This window comes from Arvicanthis niloticus, chromosome 22 (assembly GCF_011762505.2).
Source record: "Arvicanthis niloticus isolate mArvNil1 chromosome 22, mArvNil1.pat.X, whole genome shotgun sequence".
Taxonomy (NCBI): Eukaryota; Metazoa; Chordata; class Mammalia; order Rodentia; family Muridae; genus Arvicanthis; species Arvicanthis niloticus.
The window spans coordinates 31,928,022-31,950,232 of record NC_133429.1 but is presented as its reverse complement, the minus strand read 5'-3'; the positions used below and the strand labels follow the sequence as shown (position 1 = coordinate 31,950,232).

General features: G+C 37.6%; 1 protein-coding gene across 7 annotated transcripts in view; it reads left to right on the top strand.

Moving 5' to 3' along the window:
* Nav3 (neuron navigator 3) overlaps window positions 1–19,193 on the top strand; it is a 712,871-nt gene extending 693,678 nt beyond the window's left edge. For all 7 annotated transcript variants that reach the window (XM_076920185.1, XM_076920186.1, XM_076920181.1 and 4 more), the window contains 7 exons: window positions 213–448; window positions 6,664–6,818; window positions 9,031–9,102; window positions 9,680–9,876; window positions 10,506–10,624; window positions 13,665–13,868; window positions 17,808–19,193. In XM_076920185.1, the coding sequence (XP_076776300.1) occupies window positions 213–448; window positions 6,664–6,818; window positions 9,031–9,102; window positions 9,680–9,876; window positions 10,506–10,624; window positions 13,665–13,868; window positions 17,808–17,927 (1,103 nt within the window). In that variant the 3' untranslated portion in view covers window positions 17,928–19,193. The remainder of the gene's footprint in view (window positions 1–212; window positions 449–6,663; window positions 6,819–9,030; window positions 9,103–9,679; window positions 9,877–10,505; window positions 10,625–13,664; window positions 13,869–17,807) is intronic.
* The last annotated feature ends 3,018 nt before the right edge of the window (window positions 19,194–22,211 follow it).

Genomic DNA, 22,211 nt, shown 5'->3' with positions numbered 1-22,211 from the left:
AAAGGAGACAGCTTAGATTTTTACTATATCTTCCAATCAATATGTTCTCTTTTCTAATGACACCCAATGCATGCAAGTTAGAGATAGCTACAAAATTATTTTGTAAGGGCTACGTTTTTATAACTAAATGAGGCTTTATTTGGGCTTCATAATATATCTCAGTTATTCCCCAAAACAATAATGCCTATTATTCTCTTTGTTTCTCCCTTCAGGGGTAGAAGAAAATAGTTTGGACAGTTTTGTTTTTGATACACTTATTCCTAAACCAATTACCCAAAGGTACTTTAACTTGCTGATGGAGCACCACAGAATTATACTCTCAGGACCAAGTGGTACTGGAAAGACCTATTTAGCAAACAAGCTTGCTGAATATGTAATAACCAAATCTGGCAGGAAAAAGACAGAAGATGCAATTGCTACTTTCAATGTGGACCACAAGTCAAGTAAGGTAAGTCATAGATACTAAGAAAACAACCCTTATTTATCCAGAAGTTTCTTTAGCAGTCAAGGTTTCAAAGCTATGTGCAGCTTGCATTTCACACATGAATAAAATAACCATTGGTGTTGTCCACTAAAATTATACTCTAGCAGATGAACAAACGTAGCTTTAACTAATATGCATAAAAAAGCTGGGTTGACTAACAGTCACTTACCATGTACTTGGAAAGGCACTGGGATTATATAGAATAAAATGTCAGAACCTCTGTTGCTGGTTTTCCTTAGACATACTCTTCAAAAAGTGTTAGCTAAAACAAGGGGCAGCTATTATTTATGGTGCTATGGAAACAAGAGAGATAAATGACTCCGCTGGCTGAGCCAGGCTGTATAAGAAAACAATATTTGGTTTAAGCATCAATAAATGGACATAAATTAACTGGGACATTGCAGGCATTGGATTGATTTAGGAACAGCTGTAATAGTTGCAGAAAGTCTGACAAAGCAGCAGTATATATCTCACATACTTAAAGCATAATAATTATTTATTATAGCCCTTTTTCCCAATGAAGATTTTGTGCACAAGTACAAACCCTCTCCCCAACAGCACACATAAGCCTTGGTTCAAAATTATTTTCATATGGTAATATACACACAGTATAGTGGGTGTCTTAAACACACGCACGACCTTTAAATTCTGGATATTTATTTGGAATTCAGCATTATTTTAGCTGCAGCTGACTCACTTTTTTGTCATCTGCTCTGAAGAGTGACATAGAAACTGAGGTGGCAAACCTGAATCTTCTCTGAGCTGAAGGAGAAGCAGAGGGTTGCTCACCTGTTCCCATCTGCATGTTCAATGTCTCCTGTGATCCTCCTTTTTTTATATCTTCACATGAAAGCCTTTTAGTCTCCGTGCTTTCCTTTCCAGTCAAAAGATAAAAGAACCTGAGGTCTCTTGGGCACACCCTATGTTCTCTTTGGCTTTTCCTCAGTGTTGACATGGCAGAACTCCACACAAGTTCTTTGTTTTTGAAAAATAAAACAAAGGGGGAAAAAAGTGGTTAGAAAATAAGGAGAAAGGACTCAGAAGAGGAGACGAAAGCATTTTGATGAAGTGGAGGAGTATTTTGTATGTGGCTGGAATCAGGTTTACCAGCTCTAAAATTAAATGGGATGCATTTGACAATATAAAGTATTGTTGGTCAATTTCTCTAACAAAATGTTCGCTTTTGAAAGATCCCTTTGTTTATATAAAATCTTTTTTGTTTCTTTTATTATTTTTAAATAGTACTTGAAGTACTACTTACATATCTTAATATGTTTTGCTTTCAGAAGAGCAAAGATATTATTAGATCGGTTCATATTTTCTTACAGCTAAGTGGTCAGGGGTGGGATTTTCAGGAGTCCTTAAGTAGGGTGCGCTGCTAGGGAGCAGTGATGGGAAGAGACTCTTGAATAAGTAATAGAGGACTAATCTAGAAAACACAAAATTCAAATGAAAGATGTTGATTTTTCTCCTTTGCCTATTTGTTACGTATGAATGAGCTGTCACTCAGGCTCTGTGCAGAAGTCGGACTAGAGAATATGGCTTATTATTTTGAAGTTTAAAGCAAACACACAGTCATTTAGGGAGTTGTCGGGGGAGAGGTTTTAAGTGGGAAGGTGATGTAAGAGAAGAGAGAATGGCAAGTTAAGATTGTGCTATGTGCAGCAATGAGGAATATAGATCTTTCTACAAGTAAATGCTAATGAGGCATAAAACAATAAGTCATTTGCTATAAAAAAAAAAGGAAAGCCATATAATTGCTACTTAGTTTTATGCTATGCTGTTATGAAGAAGAGGAGATGTGACCAGCAATCACTTACTCCAAAAAACGATATCAAACAATAATCCATCAAAGGGAAAAAGAAAAGCGTCTTGTCGTGGTGGTTTGGGTACCTCTTCATTTCACATTCTGTTCCTCTTCCCACACTTGAAACACTCCCTCAAGCTGCCAGCTGGGATATTGTGATTGAGAGCCGAGCACACAAACAATTACACTTTGTGACATTTGATATAACGGACCCAGAAGGATAGAAATGGATTTAGAAAAGAGTATGTGGCCAGCTGAAGCCACTTGGAAGGTTAGGTAGGAAAAGATCAGAAAACTGGCCTTGGCAGATTCATTTGTAATGTGTCTAGAGTCAAGATCCAAGAAAACAAGGATTCAACCTCCATATAATGGTAGTGCTGTCATTATGGAGATGGAGTCTGGTGGTCTAGAAGGGGAGTCACATCATTGCCAGGTCCGGGCATCAGGCTCTGCTCTCTCTTATCTACCTCGATAAGGATGGCAAATGCTTTATTCAAGTTCACCAATCCATCCACCTAAAATTTGTATCCCATAAACTGTACAGAGAATCACAAAGTGCTTTCCAGGGGGCTGTAAAAAAATCTCTATTTGTGCTGTGGACTGGTGGCCCAGGTGGTAGTGTGCTCCAGGCAGAGGCAAGTGGAACTCTGTTCTACAGAGAAAGTTCCAGACCAGCCAGGGCTACACAGAGACATTCTTTCTTGAAAAAGAAAGTATATTCGCACAGATGAGTGGCCCATGGCTTTTGTTGTATTTCCGGCATCCTAACTGCATACCTTATAATTGTTCTGCTGATCTGAATTCTCTTGCTTCCTTGCATATATATAGTATGCCAATATTAAAAATTTTTGATTTGTATAAAGTTTGGCTTTCATAACTCTAGTTTCCTTTTTCCCTTCCTCCTTCCCTGGTATGATCTTTCTTGTTTTTTTATTCCATACCTTGCCCAACTTTACCTACTGTAAATAAAAAAATATTCTCAACATTCTATCCTCTCTTTCTCTGTCTCTGTCTGTCTGTATCTCTCTCTGTCTCTATCTGTCTGTGTCTGTCTCTTTGTTGCTCTGTCTCTCTGTCTCTCTGTCTTTCTCTGTTTCTTTCTGTCTCTCTGTTTCTCTCTGTCTCTTTGTCTCTTTGTCTCTCTTTCTCTCTCTGTCTCTATTTCTGTCTTTCTCTTTCTCTCTCTCCCTCTCTCCCTCCCACCCTCCCTCTCCTGCCCTACCTTTGGATAATTCTATTGGCTTCTATGTGTGTTGACTTAGATGGTAGACAGGAACTGAGCCCCACTGGTTATGTCCACTCTCCCCAGTATGAGAGTGCTCTTCCAACCTACAGATGTGTTCCAGTTCATCAGATCAGATTACATGTAGAAATGACAGATGTGGGCCTGAAAGGCATCAGAAGACCATCCTCTTACATCCATCCCTACGCCAACCATCTTCCTACCCTCCTAAACTCTCACAACTGTTTCTCAGTGCCTGCCTCACAGATCCCTAAAATCCCCCTCACGCTATCCATTCCCATCATGGGAAATAGAAACTCTCTTCATAATTAAAATCTGGCTCAATTATAATTCTCCAGTGGTTTCTGTTGCTTTCTACACTAAATTCAAAATATCACACTTTTCCTTTTCAGCATGACAGCATCCCTTGGCTTCAACAATCTCAGTGTTCTCTTGGCTCCTCTCCTTGATGCACCACAAAATCCCAGTTCTACCTCATTTCCTTCCCATAAACGTTGCATATGTCTGTGTGGTCAATAGGAGATTTTGCATCATCTTACCGATTGTTTCAGATTGTAAGCTTCTCTTAAGTTATTTGCCTCCATTTCTCTTTCCACAAAGCTCACTCTTTTTACTTGTCTTTGTAGATACTGTATTTTTGTATTTCTGACCCATTCCTGTCTTTCTATGTGAAGAGCTCTTCTCCCATTTTTAAACATTAAAGTATTCCCTAATCATTAAAATAAAAATACAGTTATAGTAGCAAGTACTTCTGCTACTTGAAAATCTTTCCCAGAAGCTATGGGTAATCTTTACATGTTGTAAAACAAAATATATAAAATGATGTCATTTTACACTTAATTATTACATGTAATACATGTATTGCCAAACCTCTCTGTAGATAATAAACTTGACTGCTTTTATTATTATATATTATATTTATTATTATAATATATATCAAAATATAATTGTATATACATATGTATATATAATTATATACATATACAGTTAATTTATTATATAATATACAATTATAATATATATATACATATAATTATATAGTATATATACTTATATAATACATATAATGATTATAATTATATATACTAAGTATATATATACTATATATACTTATATATAGTATACTATACTTATATATAGTATAAATATACTTAGTATATACAATTATATACAATATATTACATGTTATCATTGTATATTTCTTATGACAAATATATTGCTCCCTCCTACTGACAACAGATTAGCAAACAAAAGTTTCATGCTCCACACTCTTCAGTGTGATACATTTTTATTCTGTGTTCATGAATACAGTATCTTTTTTTCTTTCCCTTCTACTTTACATATCACAGCCATGCACTGGATCCCACTATAAGAAAATCCTTATTAGAGATGACAGAGGTTCTGCTTAGTCAACAAAATGATGGACTAGGTATTAGGTTTTTCTTGCACCTTACTGACATAAATTGGTATAGTTATGTTCTAACTGTATTTTGAGAGAAAAGTTTTAACAGGAAGGGTGATATGTAGGAGGAGCTAGGTGATGAGAGAGAAAGAGAGAGGGGGGCCAGACATGGAGGCAGATGTTTACATGTCTCCGCCAGTCAAAGATAGTTGATATATCTAGGTTGGGTATTAGGTTACGCTTCTGATTGATATTGAGCATTACCAAATTTATAAAGCCATTGGATAACATTAAAATAATTGTATAAAGGCAAAAAGGAGAAGGGAGTATGGGATAGGGGTTTTCTAGGGAGGGGAAATGGGAAAAGGGGGTGGCATCTGAAATGTAAATAAAATATCCAATAAAAAAGGAAGATCCTTATTATTTTCCCAAAGATATCTTACAGCTGTACTAACTTTTACTTTTGTTCTTCATACTTTGACCATTTTTTTCCTTTTATTCTGCTGTCTTAACCTATGACAGGCTTCTTTTAACCCTCAGTGTGCTGTCTCATGAGTTTTACTTTCTATATATTGTGATGTTCTTATTGACGTGGCTGTCTGCTAATCTACTGGATGTTCTTGAGACAAAGAAACTGGGACTCTGAATTCCCAGTGCCCCATACCTGGCACATGATAAAGATACGTTGAAATACTGAATAACTTCAAACTTACTAGTTGGAGTTTTGTTTATTATTCACGATTCATCTCATAAGCCATCTCCCCATAGTTCATTAGAAAACCTGAATGAAGATCACTTAGGGCCTCTGCTGCTCCCTTGCTTTGCTTTGTCTACTTGGCTATTAGTTCTCTAACTTAGCTTCATAGACGGAGTGAGGAAGCATCCAGCATGTGTGGTGCATGTGTTTACCTGACTGACAGAAATTGGGATCGTGGAATTGTTTTAACCCTGAGCAAGATTTACAAATTGAAAATGGCATTATAAATATGCAAATCGTATGGAAATGTTCCAACTGATTAGGATAATTCTAAGAAATCTAATTTTGCTCCTGACCTACCCATCTGCAAGAACCGTCAATCAGAGAACTGGTTATCATATTTAGGTTCAAAGTTATTAGACAAGAATAATGCCTGAAAAATGAAAGGAAGCACAGGATGTGCTGTGTGCTGATGTTAAATGGTCCCATGACATCCGAGAAAGGTTTTCTGTGTTTAAAATTGCAGCAGTCACCTGCAAGCTATAAACAAATAATTATCTCCTTTTTTATCTGAGTACTGAGGCTATGTCGTTGGATTCAACTCATCTAAATAATTTAAGTCAATATGTTGGGAGTGTATTAGGAACCTAAAAAGTGTCATTTTGACTTTATTCTATAACTGAAATAAATTTTGTAAAAATCTACACTATTGAAACATCAAAAACAAAAAGGCATCTTGATACTTATAGCTGATCATGAGGGTTCCTACCTAGAACTCATATGACTTTCCTTCTGAGGAGGAAGAAAGGTACCCAAGCTCTCAGTCTGAGATAGCCTGTGGAAATAGTCTACCTGCTTTCCTGCCCTTCTTTTTTATTTTAAATATGAGCCTCTCCATTTTAAGTTTGCTTTGTGCATTATTTCCAGAAAGTTCTTATGAATGAAGGACACAGTATGCTCTTTCTCAAAAGGTGAATTGCTTGCATGAGCTGGAGACTCATGACTGATGTGTTTGTTCTGTGTCTTTAAGGAATTGCAGCAATATCTTGCCAACCTGGCTGAGCAGTGCAGTGCAGACAATAATGGGGTGGAGCTCCCTGTCGTCATAATTCTGGATAATCTTCACCATGTGGGCTCTTTGAGTGATATCTTCAATGGTTTTCTCAATTGTAAATACAACAAATGGTAAGCTCATGAAATAACTGGAATAATCAGGTGTTGAAATAGTGACATCATTTACTTTTTTATATGTTTTATGTTTTAATACTTGTAGTAGATACCATTAATATAATAACATCTAGTGATATTTTATATCACTACAGAATCTGTATGTGTGCTTTAGAATATTTTTTTATCTACAGCTATGTTCCAAGAAGAATTTTTGCTTTATTCATTTGATTTGTTTTGTTGCTGTTTTGTTTATTTTTGTTGTTATTTAGGGACAGGGTCTCATTATATTAACCAAGTTGGCCTCAACTCCACAAGTGATCCCCCTGCCTCAGACTCCTCACAACACTGCACCTGGTCTTCAGGAACTTTTATGAAAGCATTATGCCTTATTTGATGATGTTAGTTTCCATAGAAACACCGGAAGTCTACAACACCCATATGGATGGTAGAATACTTTGACTAGGACATGTAATATCAAGAAGGAGATTTTAAAGTTCTCTATGCTTTTATTCCACCCCTACCAATGTAACAGTTCAACTTTTCTCTAGAGATGAAGTTAATTTACTCAGATATAGCTCCCTCAAATAATGTAATGTTTGTTATGCAAAGTGAAGAAACACATTAAATCAAGACATAAAACAGTGTGAAAGCCAACATGTGTGTTGGAGAAGGGTCTCTAGAGAAAAACATACAGAACAGAACAATATAAATGGCATTAACCTTATTGTATTGGTGTTATAAATAAGCAATCTTTGCTAGTGACAAGCGACTATAAATTGATCAGCATAAAGTAAAGTTTAAAGGAGGAATCAAATCATCATGTTATTAAAAACATTTAAGAAGGCTAGAAAGATGGATAGCATAGAAGACCTGAGTTTGATTCCCAGTGCCTACAAAATCGCTGCTCACAATGGTCTATCACTCCAGTCCCTGGAGATCTAACACCATCTTCTGACCTCTGTGGGCATCACGCACACATGTGGTACACAGACATACACAAGAGCAAAGCACTCATGCACACAAAATTAAAAACAACTGTTTTAAAGTGAATCTTTGAACAACTGAAAATTAACAGGGTTTGGGAATAAGCACAGTAGCTATGAGATATAAGTGTGAGTTGAATGTAGTGGTACCCAGCTTTAATCACAGAACTTTAGAGGCAGGCATATTTCTGAGTTCAGTGCAAGCCAGGCTACATAGTGAACCACTATCTCAAAAAATAAACAAACAAAAAAAACCAAAAAAAAATAGAATAGAAAAACCATTGTGATTATTTTGCACAGTCTCTCCTCTCTCTCTCTCTCTCTCTCTCTCTCTCTCTCTCTCTCTCTCTCTCTCTCTCTCTCTCCCTCATTCCCTCCCTCCCTTCCCCCCTCTTCTCTAACAATACTCTAATCACTCTGTGGCAGCAGCTGCACATTCCTCGCTATTTGCCACAATATTCTGAGTTCCTGAATAAAATACACACACACACACACACACACACACACACACACACACACACACATGCGCGCGTGCACTAAACCAATCCTAAATCTCCATGTGGCTAGCACCTACCCTCCCATACTCCTGAGTTATTACTTAATAAAACCTATATTCCATCTTTGCTGCCCTAGACCCAACTGGTGGAGGCAGGGGAGCTGGGGCTGTTCTTCTCTAGCTCTTAGATGCTGTGCTCTCTTCTGCACTTCTCAGGCTTGGACCTGATCCTTTCTCCAGCATGGTGGTTCTAACTCCTTCTTCTTCCCCTGGTCTTTTTGCACACAAATGCTAAAGTCCCATCTCCTATGTTTCCCTGCCCAGCCACTGGTGACCGGCAACTTTACTTACCACTCAGAACCAACTGGGGACAGGGACCCTCAGCATCTTATGTGAGGATTCTCCTGCAATTTTGGGAACACAATTAACATAGAACAAACATTAGACCAAATCCACAACATCTCTCTCTATCTATCTATCTATCTATCTATCTATCTATCTATCTATCATCTATCTACCTACGTACACACTAAGGTTCACATGAAGAGAGGTAGAAGCCACCTCACCTCAGTGTTAGATCTCAAGTTAGAATCCAATTAACATTATAAAATTTTCCTCTTAAAGACTACTGTTACAGTTAAAGACTACAGGAGAAATAGTGTTTATTTTTCTTCATTGCTTTTCTGAGACACCTTCAATCGCTTTTCTCTCTAGAACATCTTAATGCTCCCTTCTCCATCTTTCCTAGTCCTTATATTATTGGAACCATGAATCAGGGAGTCTCTTCGTCACCAAATTTAGAACTACATCATAATTTCAGGTAAGGACTTGAAAGGTGTGTGTGTGTGTGTGTGTGTGTGTGTGTGTGTGTGTGTGTGCTCTTCTGTGCACATGTTCTACTCTCTTTCTAATCATAAAGGTGTCTTGATGGCTGTTTTTCCATTTGATGTCTGACAGCGCTGCCCACAATGACCTGAGTCATGAGGATGATTCTTGCTTCCTGGGACTCTATTTAAGCAGACATTCTGTGATCTTTAATCTGTAATCAAAAGTGTTTCTTTTCCTGCACACTACTTCCCTGGCTAAGAGAGAGCACTCTGCTTCTATGTGAAGACTGTGAAGAGAGCTCTTATTTCAGGGTCTATGGTTCTTCTACAGAAGCGCTGTCAGCATGTGTGCACCTACTCGCTCTCAGGAACATAAGCTTCTTGGAGGCTCTCAAGTAAAATTCGCTATTATTATAACTCTAATGGTAATAGATTTTCTAAATGCTTGCAGCATCAAACTGTGGCCATTAGTTAACAAGGGAACATTGGTGCTTTATTGCAAAAAAAATTATTATGGAAATAAATTTTAGGTTTTACAAAAAATTTTTTTTTTCTTTTCTTTATTTGTAGGTGGGTACTATGTGCAAACCACACAGAACCTGTGAAAGGCTTTTTAGGCAGGTATCTTCGAAGGAAACTGATAGAGATGGAAATTGAAAGGAACATACGTAATAATGACTTAGTCAAAATTATAGACTGGATTCCTAAGACATGGCATCATCTCAATAGTTTTTTGGAAACACACAGTTCTTCTGATGTCACCATTGGTGAGTTCCAAAATTAAAATAGTTCGTTTTGCAGATGCTGAGAGTACTGGATAAAGGCAACTAGATTGAGTGGGAAAAAAATCACAAGGAAAGCTGATCTTTTCAAAGCTTCCAAAGATTTCAGGTTACTCTCTTGGTGGGCACAATGCAGTTTGTCTTTCTATTCCTTCTTAAGGTTCATGTGTAGAAGGGTGTTTCTCAGTGCCATAAAATCATCAAAAGATCCTCAGCTGCAGGCAGGAACTCTGTCCTCAGCTCTGATATCTGTACTGATTCCACATTCTGCAAATAACTGATACCAAATTCCACAAAATAATGGCTGTTTGTCATGAACTGTACATCTCTGTGTAACAGAACTCTACACAGTTTGTGAAACAGGATTCGATTAGACACTTCGTTATGTCTGATGAGTCCATGTTAGGCCTTAGATTAATATTTCATTGTTGAGAAAAAAAAAAGAGAGGTCAGGAGGCCCTCTTCCATTAATATGTTTTCATGATTACTGGGCTAGCCAAGTTAGGAATTTTCTAGAAATATGTTTGTTGTATTTCTCCAAAAGGTATCTAAGCATGCGTTTATATTGGTAAATGTAATGCTTCCTCAACATTGTATTGTTTGTGTCTTTTCAGGTCCTCGGCTTTTTCTTCCTTGCCCCATGGATGTGGAAGGTTCTAGGGTGTGGTTCATGGATCTTTGGAATTATTCCTTGGTACCTTATGTTCTGGAGGCAGTGAGGGAAGGCCTACAGGTAGAGTATTTGGTTTGTATTGTTGTGTAGAGAAATGAAGCAAAAAAAATAAATAAACATAGCAAATAAATAAACATAAAAGAAATGAAAAAAGAGGAAAGAAAGAAAGAAAAGGAAACCACATTATTTTATAAAAACAAAACCATTTATTTGGCTACTTATGTAGAAAATTAAAGTAGGGAGGAAGAAATTTTCAGCAGTATGTCTAATATGTCGAATGTGCAGTTTGTCTGTTAGAATGAGGCTGTTATTGTCTGTGTCTGTACAAAATGGAGTTCTCCCTGCACTATGCATTGAAGGCTAAGATTGTTGCAATGAGGGTTTAAAATATTCTTAGTAAACAGATACTTAATTACACACTTATACATCGTAGGGTACAGACTATGAAAGTGACACAGCTTTAGTTCTTCGTAACAGTTTGCATTTCATAAAATTTCAAAAACCCATTGTGCTATGTACAATGCAAGCTGGTCTTTCAAACTTCATTTATTCAAAGAATTCATATTGTCGTTTATGAAAATGAATCTATAGTAGAGGAATCATATTTTTAAATTTATATTTCGGTGAATTTATTTGCTCTCCAGATATAGTTTTCACATTAATAAACTATTACCCTAGTCTTTATATGTCAAGTCTTATTTCATATTTGCTTGCTAACAAATAAAAAGCAACAGAAGCCTTAGAAGCCTCAGAGAAGTGATATATAAACTGCATAATTTCCTTAGATTTTAGTTTGGAAGATAAATGGACTGATAATATTAAAGTAAATAATACTTGTAAAACTCTTCCTTGATCATTATAAATGTGTAAAGCTTCCATTTGAGTGAGAGTTACTATCGTTTAAAACCATCATCTCTCAAACAAAAGTTATATAAAGCTCTAGCTTCTTGCTTTGGCTCCTGTTTGGTACTAGGTTAGTGTGAACACTGAATCAGCTACCCTATAGGTATAGAGGATCAAGTTGTGATCCAGCATATAGATGAGGGGAGAAAAGTACCCTCTTAACAGATGCACAGTTCTTATTGAAGTCGAAACCATTGCTATCTGAAAGAATTTAGATAATAGGAATCTGGGAGAACTGCAGCTGTGACCTCTAAAGCAGAAAAGGTCATATGCCTTGCATGCCCTTGCATCAACTAAGGTCAAAGGACCATAACTTAGAGGAAGAAGTGCAGAAATGAACCTGAGTCTCTCTGTTTGGAGGAATGGAAAGGGAAAGTCATTTTTGGATGAAGGCTAGCTCCTGCTGGGAAGCCATATGGGGGATGCTCTCTGCCACATGATCTGTCTGGAAGGGATGCAGCTGACACATTGTCTGAGTTATTCCCTTGGTGATCCCATCTTTCTTGAAATGTTAGTGATTAAATCTGCTCTTCCTGGGTGTTTGGATTTGTCCTCTTATGATATTCTCTGTCTGTGTCCTGGACGCTTGCTGTCCTGGCTGATTATTAAAAACTCGCTCTGGTTGTTTATACAAACTCCAGTTTTTTTAGGTCAATTCTGGCCTCCAAATTTTATAAAGTAATAATAATGATAATAATAATAATAATAAAATAGCTGTCTTGTTTTAGATTTACAATTTGTTTTTATTGTATGTGTATGAGTGTTTTGTGGTTATTTATACATGTGTACCACACGCATGCCTTGTGCCCTTAGAGGCCAGAAGAATGTGTCGGTTACTCTGGACCTTGAGTTCAGAAAGGCTGTAAGCTGCTGTCTCAGTGATAGGCATTGAATCTGACTCCTTTGGAAGAGTAACCAGTGCTCTTAACTGCTGAGCCAGCCATCACTTCATCCCCTAAACACAAACTTTTTATGAATTGTATATTTCTTTCTTTTAATTAGTTGTACACATATCTTTATTTTGTACCCTATATTAAGCAGATTTTAGCTGAGACAAAACTTCCTACTCCAAAATGAGAGCTATTTAGACAAAACAAACCGAACAAGCAAACAAAAGAACCCAACAGACAACAATCTTCAGATCTCTGCCTCTGTCCCCTCTTCCAAAAGGAATATTGGTATCTAGATAATTTCATATTGCCATAGATTCAAACTTTAATATGGTTTCCAGAGAAACCTAAAAGTATTCCATGGGCTTGTGCTCACAATGCCTGTACTTTTCTTTTGTCTCACTGAAAACACCGTCATCACTGGACAAACCATGCATGGCCCTCTGAGGTCATGTCACTTGATACCTACTCAGTGGCACAGGTCACAAGGGCAAAGAAAAGACACTTGCCTCTTCCTAGGTGTGGCATCTCTTCCCATGTTCTCCTGACCTTATTGCCTTCTTTACCCAAAATCTTACCAGTCTCTGTGCCCTCTGCAGTTTGATGTCAGCTTTGTTCTTAACTTCGGATCTCCTAGATCTGCCTGCTGTCCTGCATCCTCCTAATGCTGTTTCGTGCAGTCTCTTGCATTTCTTTTTTCATTAAGCTTATTGTTTTCCCATAGATTCTTATACAATTTATATTTGGGTTTCCATTTTTACCCCTCTTTTCTTGGTGCACTTATTTATATACATATAAAACGTCTCCCAACAAGAACCAATGGAATTATGAGGTTATTGGAGGAAAATGGTTATCACCTTACACGCATGAGAAAAGCCTTTCTTTCATTCATTCATTCATTCATCATCCTTCCCAAGTACATTTTGGTACAGAACTCCCTTTAATGTAAGAAATAGACTTTGTTTTTCAAACCTCTCCAAAATTTTGCTTTTGTTTATCAACCTTGAGGTGTTTGTTTGTTTGTTTCGTCTGCATTTGTAAAGTTGTTTGTGAAATAAAATGTGTGCACTGATGTCTCTATTTCCTTATAATACACCTCCTTCATGCTTCCTTCCACATCGGGTGTTCCCTTCTACTTTGTAGAACGTTTAAGTATTAAGTGATCTATGTAGATGGACATGTTTAACATGGGTAATTCTCTTGAAATGTATTCAGGAACTGAATGTGAAAAGAGCTACTTGTTTAGCATTCACTTTATGTTTTTTTGTACCTAATAGAAATGTTCTTTATTTGTGGTGAACCTTTAGATGTATGGGAAACGTGCACCATGGGAAGATCCCTCCAAATGGGTCCTTGACACGTACCCATGGAATTCTGCATCCTTGCCTCAGGAAGGCCCAGCATTACTGCAGTTGCGACCAGAAGATGTTGGGTACGAGGGCTGCACATCTGCAAAGGAAGCCACAACGTCAAAGCACATTCCCCAAACTGATACAGAAGGGGACCCCTTGGTAAGGATGTATTATCTCTCTTCTCTAGCTAAGTCAGTGTAGTTATTTTTAAGACTGTAAATGTGTAGTCATTAGCACTAGCTAATGTATCAAAGGCTAGCTACTGTAAGTAATTTATGGAGCCAGCCTAATAAGGGTAATCATTTAAACCATTACCTTTAGTGCAATTTCCATGGATGAAATTTAAAAACAAAAAAACAACAAAAAAACAACAACAACAACAACAACAAAACATATTCATCTAAAATTAAAAAAAAAAAAATGTAGGAAACCCTGAAACAGGGACAAACTTCATGACTATGATTTTTCTCTGATTATACATTAAATTGTGTTAATATTTAAATAATTGGTATATTAAATATTACCACACTCTACTAGGTATTTAACAGAAAAATGAAGTTTGTTCATAGATAAAAATATAATCAAATGTACACAGAACAAAAACTATGTACTCTATATTAGCTAGCCTAATTAAATACAGTTAGTCTGTTGCTTTCAGTTTGGAAGGATAAACACTTTTGTTTTAAAGATTTATTTATTTTTATGTGCAATGTTGTTGTTAGTTAGGTTTTACTGTTGTGAACAGACACCATGACCAAGGCAACTCTTATAAGGACGACATTTCATTGGGGCTGGCTTACAGGTTCAGAGGTTCAGTCCATCATCATCAAGGCAGGAACATGGCAGCTTCCAGGCAGGCATGGTGCAGGAGGAGCTGAGAGTTCTACATCTTCATCTGAAGGTTGCTAGCAGAACACTGACTTCCAGGCAGTTAGGATGAGGGTCTTAAAGCCCAAACCCACAGTGACACACCTTGTCCAACAAGGCCACACCTACTCCAACAGGGCCACACCTTTTAACAGTCCCACTCCCTGGGCCGAGCATATATAAACAATCACAGTTGTCTTACCTGCATTTATGTCTGTGTGAGCGTTTCAGATCTCCTGGACCTAGTGTTATAGACAGTTTGTGTACTGCCATGTGGGTGCCGGGAATTGAACTCAGGTATTCTAGAAGAGCAACCAGTGCCCTTAACCACTGGGCCATCTGTGTGTCAAGAAAGGGAGGCACTTTTACCACTTTCTTTATTGTACTAGTGCATATAATTTTAATTTTAGAAGCACTACAGTAGTTTAAGTAAGTGTACAGAACTTTAAGGTATAAAAATATTATGTACATATTATAATTAGGAATAAAACAGTTTTTAGTATATTTGCTTTGTACACTTATAGTATTTTACTAATGAGAACCTCAAGAGGAAAGCATTGTCCTGTTTGCTCAGTGCCAGAAGTATCATCTAATACTAAACCTTGGTTCAGATATATTCTGTTGTGAACACATATGTGCTATCTCTGCCTCTGTTTTTATATATTTTTATAATCACTGCTGGCAAGCAAAAATGTATTGCAGCTAATCTAAATAAGAAATCCTAGTAGGAAAATTTCTATTGTCAGGAGCGTGGTTTTGAATCTTAACAGGGACTATATGTTCTGGTATGCTGAACATTGTTTTAAAAATGAAATGGACAATCATCATCACAATGTCGAACCTTGGCACATGCGTCCCGAATGCTAAGATCTAGTGATCAGAGTGGGAATCATTTGCCGTCTTAAAAGGACATAGTCTGGTACTGACAGGAGATGGGTGCCTGCATAAACTGCCGAAGATGCAGGAGATGTGGTGGACAAAGTTGTGAGCCTGTTAAGGGACTTCACAGATGGCGTGGTTAAGCTGGATGTTGAAACAGGCATTGGCGATTTTCATGTGGTTGAATGTGGAGCCTCCAACACTGAAGAAATATCACATAGGACACTGCCAAGCAGCACAGTGAAAATTAAGAGTTAGAGGCCAAACATCCATTTGTTAGAAGAGTTAAAATGATAGACTTATCCAACTGTTAGATCACATTGAGCCATTTTATTTTTACGAGTAGTTAAAACTTTATCACACAGACTGTGGACAGCCGGTGGGTATTTTTGACTACTGTTTATCTGTTTAGATTTGTAGTTGTTTAAGATCTTTCTAGTAACAGAGCAGAAGGCAGAGCATGGTGTTGGGGTAACTGTCAGTGTGAGACACACAGAAGGACATGTTAAAGTAATAGCCATTCTTTTGGCTATGTGTATATAGAGAATACAAAAGAGACCAGGGGATACAGAGACTCTAGGTTGATCATAATGATAACTGAGTGATATATAAACCTACCTTCTTTTTTATAACATTTTTGATTTCAATATATAAAAGAATAACTATTAGTCACAGAGTAAATCTCATTGTGCGTGTTTATTACAGATCTCAGATTGAGAAATTATGCTAATTGAACCTATTATATAGAACCATTTCTTTTATTTATTATGTTATGTATATGAATATTTTGCCTGTGTGTGTGTGTACATGTGTGTACATGTGTGTGTATACATGTGTACTATATATGCCTGGTGCCCACTGAGGTCAGAGGATGTTGTATAGTCTCTTTTAAAGTCAGGAGGGTGCTCGAACACATTTCTCTTTAATAAAGAAGCTTCAGTCTAATGCTTTAAGCTTCAGACATTTTCATAAACTACTTTCATCTCATATTCTTGTGTAGGTGGTTTAATACACTGTAGGAGTTACGATTGAAAAAGCTATTGAAAAAAATGCTTTTGAAAGAAAATTATCAAAATGATTTCAAAATACTCTATAACCGTAGCCTCTCTGTCAAAATGACGTTCTTGCTGGAATTGATGATTGCGAATTCATTACTTATTTCCCAAGCACTTATTGAATACATGAAACACATGCTTTTTTACTGACATACAAATATCCATAGCCTGACTGAAGACCAAGAAATCTTGTTTTAGATATCTTCTATCTCTCAGAGTTGAAAGATAAAAGATGACTTTGATTGCTGCAGGGGAAAAAAAAAACTATAGTTAGTATTTGGCACTAAGCAATATAAAGTTTATTGTACTGTTAGAAACCCTCAATAAGAAAACAAGTCCCCGACCCTCATGAAGACAGGCGCCAATTACCCTGTGCCTTCCGAAATTGTCGAGCCATCGATTTGCCCACTCTGCTTTTAAACATTCTTTTCTTCCTAGCTCCTGTCTCTAATAGTGGAACTGCAGATCTATTGAAATCTAAGCCTTTTCTTCTATAATACATTGTAGAGCTGTCCTTCTCCCCAGGTACTCTTATGCAGGAGTCCCCTCTACTGCAACAAACGCTCCAATTCTCTTATGAAGCTGAGACGCTTGAGACAGCTGCTATTGTTCCAGGAGGTGGCTTTTGTTCTCAGTGATGTATCAATCATATTTCAGCCAGAGCCTCGGTGACAACAAACACTTGACAGTGATTCTTTCCTTCTCCCTCTTCAAATGCTCACGGTCTGCTTCCTCCCAGTTACTCCCTCTCTTGAGGTCAGCTCCTGAACAACAGATGGTGTGTGCTGTGTGGGTGCAGCAGCTGGCTTCATTCCACTCCGTTGTCTCCTGCTTCTCTCAAGGGACAGTGCTTGCAAACCTCTGTGTGTGTGTGTGTGTGTGTGTGTGTGTGTGTGTGAATGTTCACAACTTTCATTTGCCATTCAGTTCTCTCTTGTTTCTCACAGCCAAAAAAGCTGGGAAGCTTGGCTTGCTCTCTAGCAACTAACCCAGATGTCCAGCTGTGATAGGGTTTCCTTTCCAGTTTCCCTGCTGAAGTAGCATTCATTCACAGCCCCACAGAAAAAGAGTTATCTTACGGCCCTATTTTGTTCTTCTGGATTAGAGCTGTAGTTACATTTTGAGAGAAACAATTCAGGAGCCAGGTCGGTGAGTGAAAACCCATAACCATTATGTGCATTTTCATTTGGATAGGATGAGCAGAGATAGTTCTCTGAGATGGCTCAGGGCCCCTGCTCATTTTGGGGCTGGCTGACTCAATGCATGGTTGCTCACAAGTCTCTTTTTCTTTCTTCAGATGAATATGCTAATGAAGCTCCAAGAAGCAGCCAATTACCCGGGCACACAAAGCTGTGACAGTGATAGTGTCAGCCACCATGAAGACATTTTGGATACATCTATTGAATCCACTCTCTAAAGGGTGAAAGCGTTAGGCAAAGGACGATGCTCTTCAAAAGGTGTTTTAAAAGAGACAGATCTTGTCACTTAACCACTGCCAGTATGAAAGCCCCCTGTCCAGGGCCCTGACCCAGAGTTGTGGTGTCCAAGGAGGCAGTAGAATTAGGTTGGAACTGCCAAGATGCTAAATTGAAATGGGAGTTTATTTTATTCCTAGTCATTTTTATATCCATGGAGTTAGCAATGGCTCCATTACTCGCCTGGAAAGAGCCCTAAAGATGGGGCCACCAAGTAGATCACACATGAGATAGTGAGACTGGACTTTATTTTCTTCCTCTTTCAAAGTTTACAGTGCAGACCTAATTTTTCTTTTTCTTTTTTTCTTTCTTTTTTTTTTTCCTTTTTTGTGCCTTTCTTTTGTTTCCTCGGGGCGGAGGCTGCCCTTCTCAGGCAGGATCCTTCTGATCCATGGAACCTCCTTTGTGCCACATGGTGCTGGTGACAGGGCCCCAGTAGAGTTTGTGTTGTGTGCTCACTCACTGCAGAATGAACCCAAGAGGCCAGTCCTCCATAAGCACAAAGGGAATTGTGCACCCACCAGAAAATAAAAATGTCTGTGGCAAACAGGAAGGGCCAGCTTCCTTCTAACTGCCGTGCGCTCCTGAAGGGCTCTTACCCTCTCTTAGGGTAGGAGTCATGGGTTTTATAAGGTTGTTTTTACCACAGTGGTCTTTTCAAACCACTTGCCAACTCCCTGAACCAGAGTTTTATACCAATTATTAGTCAACACTGACAAAAGGCTTTTTAGGGCTTTATTTGTTTGAGCCTTTTCAGTGGAAGAAGGAACATTTTCTATGGTGCTGTCTCACTGCCTTAAACCAGATTTCTCCAACAGTTTCAACAGTTTGTTTCAATATTAAAACATTGGTAGTTTCCACTGTCTCTTCATTTACAACCAAGCAACACACCAGTTAATGCAGCAGCCTCATTTTCTGTATATCATCTTTTTTTTTTTTAAATTTTCCTTTTCTTGAAGAAATGGATAGGAGAAAGATCAGTATTTTTATCTTATGAATAAAGAGATTTCTTTGCCTATCCTGCAAATAATTTGAGAACCATAGAACCCTTCTTTGGCCATCACTTAAATGCAGAGACATGTGGCTTCATTCCTCCTAGTTCTGAATGAAAGCATTTTGGAAGGTGGGAGATTCCTAATCTGGATCCAGTTGAAACTGGATTCAGCATGAGCACAAACTATTTGGCTTTCCTTCCCTCGTGTTTATCTTTCAAAGAGAAAAAAAAAAAGTTAGTTTTTTGGCGCATGTTGTTTTGAGTGCTACCGTCATACACGAGACATCCAGCATTAAGGAACACTGATGTGGTCAGTCACTGTGGAAGAGGAAGCATTTATTCTGTACAAGAAGGTTAGATTTGCACAGTCTACTGGGTAGGTATTGTAAATAATGATATTTTTCCCCAAACTTGCACAAATTCAAAAAGAAGACACAAACAAAAAAAAATGTATTTTATCCTGTTGGTGTTAAGGGATGTCTCACCTGCTGAGGCACCCTGTATGCAGCAAGCAAATGCAGAATGCAAACCCTCAAAGCTGTTATGATCTGGTGTGTTTGTCCTGTACTTAACAAGTTGTGACAATGCAGGAGCCATCAGTGCTAGAGTGCGCATGCTTCAGAACTGTACATGAGGCCGGTACAACTTGGGATGAGTAACTGTCTGAACGTACATATCTCGTGGCAGGCTATAAAGACAGTGCGTGAGTAATTATAAAATCAGTCACTGGCAAAGGCACACCACCCACAGAGGACAGGTTCCAAATTTATGAAACCTAAAGTCGGTGCCATGGCATAGACGAAGCTCTGTGCGCCTTTTAGGACGTGTTATTGGTGCTACCCTCTGTGACCACCTTTGGGTTGGTTTCCGTACAGCAAAATTAACAACACAAGGTATCTGTGCAGATTTCAGAATGTCACTAAGTATATAGGTCCTTAAACGGTGCTACTGCCCCGAGGGATATCAGACTGAACTTATGCACACAGAATTGTCACCCTGACTTTGGAACCTCAACTGTGGATCAAACCTATTGTGCAACATCAATCTCTGTAGCTGGATGAGTGACTAGTCGCCCTTGTACGATATGTGAGCTAAGGAATTCGCTCATCTTTCCCTACCATTTCGAGACACACGGTCCACACATGAGCATAAAGAGAACTTCCTGCAATACATCCCAGTAGGTACACCTAGTTTACAATTTAAACTAGTTTGTGAAACATTTGTCTGTATACATTTTATATTTTGTACATTTTTTGATGTAACATATCATGTAAATAGGAAGAAGCAGTGAAAGAAATCATCTGAAAAGTTTTGTAGTCTTTGTAAAGCCCCAACAATAAGTACTTGGTGTCAATGGACCTAACTGGATGATGTATTTTCTATTGGTTTATTGTTCCCCTAGCTTGTAAACCAGCTTGCATATATTTTTTTGCAAATGTGCACCCTGTATCTGTCTAAATTATTACTTTGCCATTAAAGTGGAATTATTTATTGACAACAAGGTGTGGTGTCTATGTATGGGGGAATTTTGAATAATCATGTGCAGGGACATGTCAAGCTATAAAATGTTTCTTTACTATTAATATGCCATCATTAGGGAGCTGCGTCAATCCAAGTTTCATGAGCATCATCGAAAGGCCTCCAAAGCTTTTAGGTAAATCAATTAAATAAATGTAGTATCCATGGAGCTCCTAGAGTGAAAGTTATTTATTCAGTGAATATTTTTTTTTGAAAATTCTAAGTGGTATTCAAATATGCCTGATAGCAAAATACAGGTTAATATAAAAATAAAATGTCAATATTCACTGACTTAAATCAACTCATCCTGTGTTTGTTTTTATTCCATGAAGTTATCTGTTGGCCTTTTAATTCTATTAATGATTTTAAAGCAAAAGTAATTGTGTGTGTGTGTGTGTGTGTGTGTGTGTGTGTGTGTAAAGAATGGGTGGAAAAGAGGGAGAGTGAGAGAAAGAGACAAAGGCAGAGAGGTAGAGGGGGTTTATAAAATGCAAAGAAACTTCCTTTAAAGTTGTAATTTCTTTCCAAATAGTTTAGACAGTTCTTTAATCCCAGTAGTACCATGTATATTTGAATACTTACTGATTTGTATTTTAACAGCTGAAAAGCACTTGAATTACTTATAATCAATGTCCTTATTTCTCCATTCATTTGAGAGATACAGGAAATTTCTACAGTTCATCTCATTCAGATTATTTATGAATTATTCCAGTGCCTAGGGTGGCAATGTAGCTCAGTGGTAGAACACTTACCTTGCATGTAAGAGGCACTGGACTTAATATTTTTTACTGTGGGGGAGAAAACAAAACTTGAATATGACTCTTTTGAATGAAACATCACGCTGTACAGTGGGAATCCCAACACCACCATTCTTCTAGTGTGTCCACTGAAACTCTGCAAGCCTCTGTTTTCTCACTATAAAATGATGAGCAAAGTGCCTACCTCTTAGATGTCACTGTAAAAACCAAATATTATTTATTAAGTGAAGCTGAAATGGGTAGTTCATATAGCCTTCCTATTGTCACCAATCGTAATATACAATAGTTATTGATCTATTTTTAATATTTTTTAAAAGTAATATGTGGAGAAGTTGTTTTAAAAATAGTTTTTTTTCTTCGATTTGGATGCTAAAACAGGAAATTGTGTATGGTGAGCACATGATTTACTATTAAACTACACCCTAGTCCAATATACATATTTTTATAAGGATATATCTTTAACTGAATTTCCCATGTGTAAAATGAGGTTAGTGATTATGCTCGTTCATAAGGTTTGCTAGGAGTACTGAAGAATAGACCTTAAAGTATTCTAAACAATGCCTTTCATTTCAGAAATGTTCAATGGATGTTTGCTGTTGTATTAACATTATCTTAACTTTAAGACATCAATAATAAAAATAGTTGGGCTTCAATTTATAAATATAGTCAGTGTGATAGACAGCTGCTACTAAAATCATATCCTGCCTGAAGGGGATGAAGGGGATGATGGTTCAGTGGTCACTTCAGATGGATCACAGTTGTTTCCAGGACCCAGATATGTAGGAAAACAATTGCCCATAATTCCGATACTCAAGAGTCTGATGGTGTCTGAGCTATGCAGGTACTTGCATCCACATGGTGCATATAATCTCACATAGGCACAAACACACATACACATAAACACCAAATAAATCTTTTTAAAACGAGTATCTTGTTCAATTAGTCACCTATAAGAT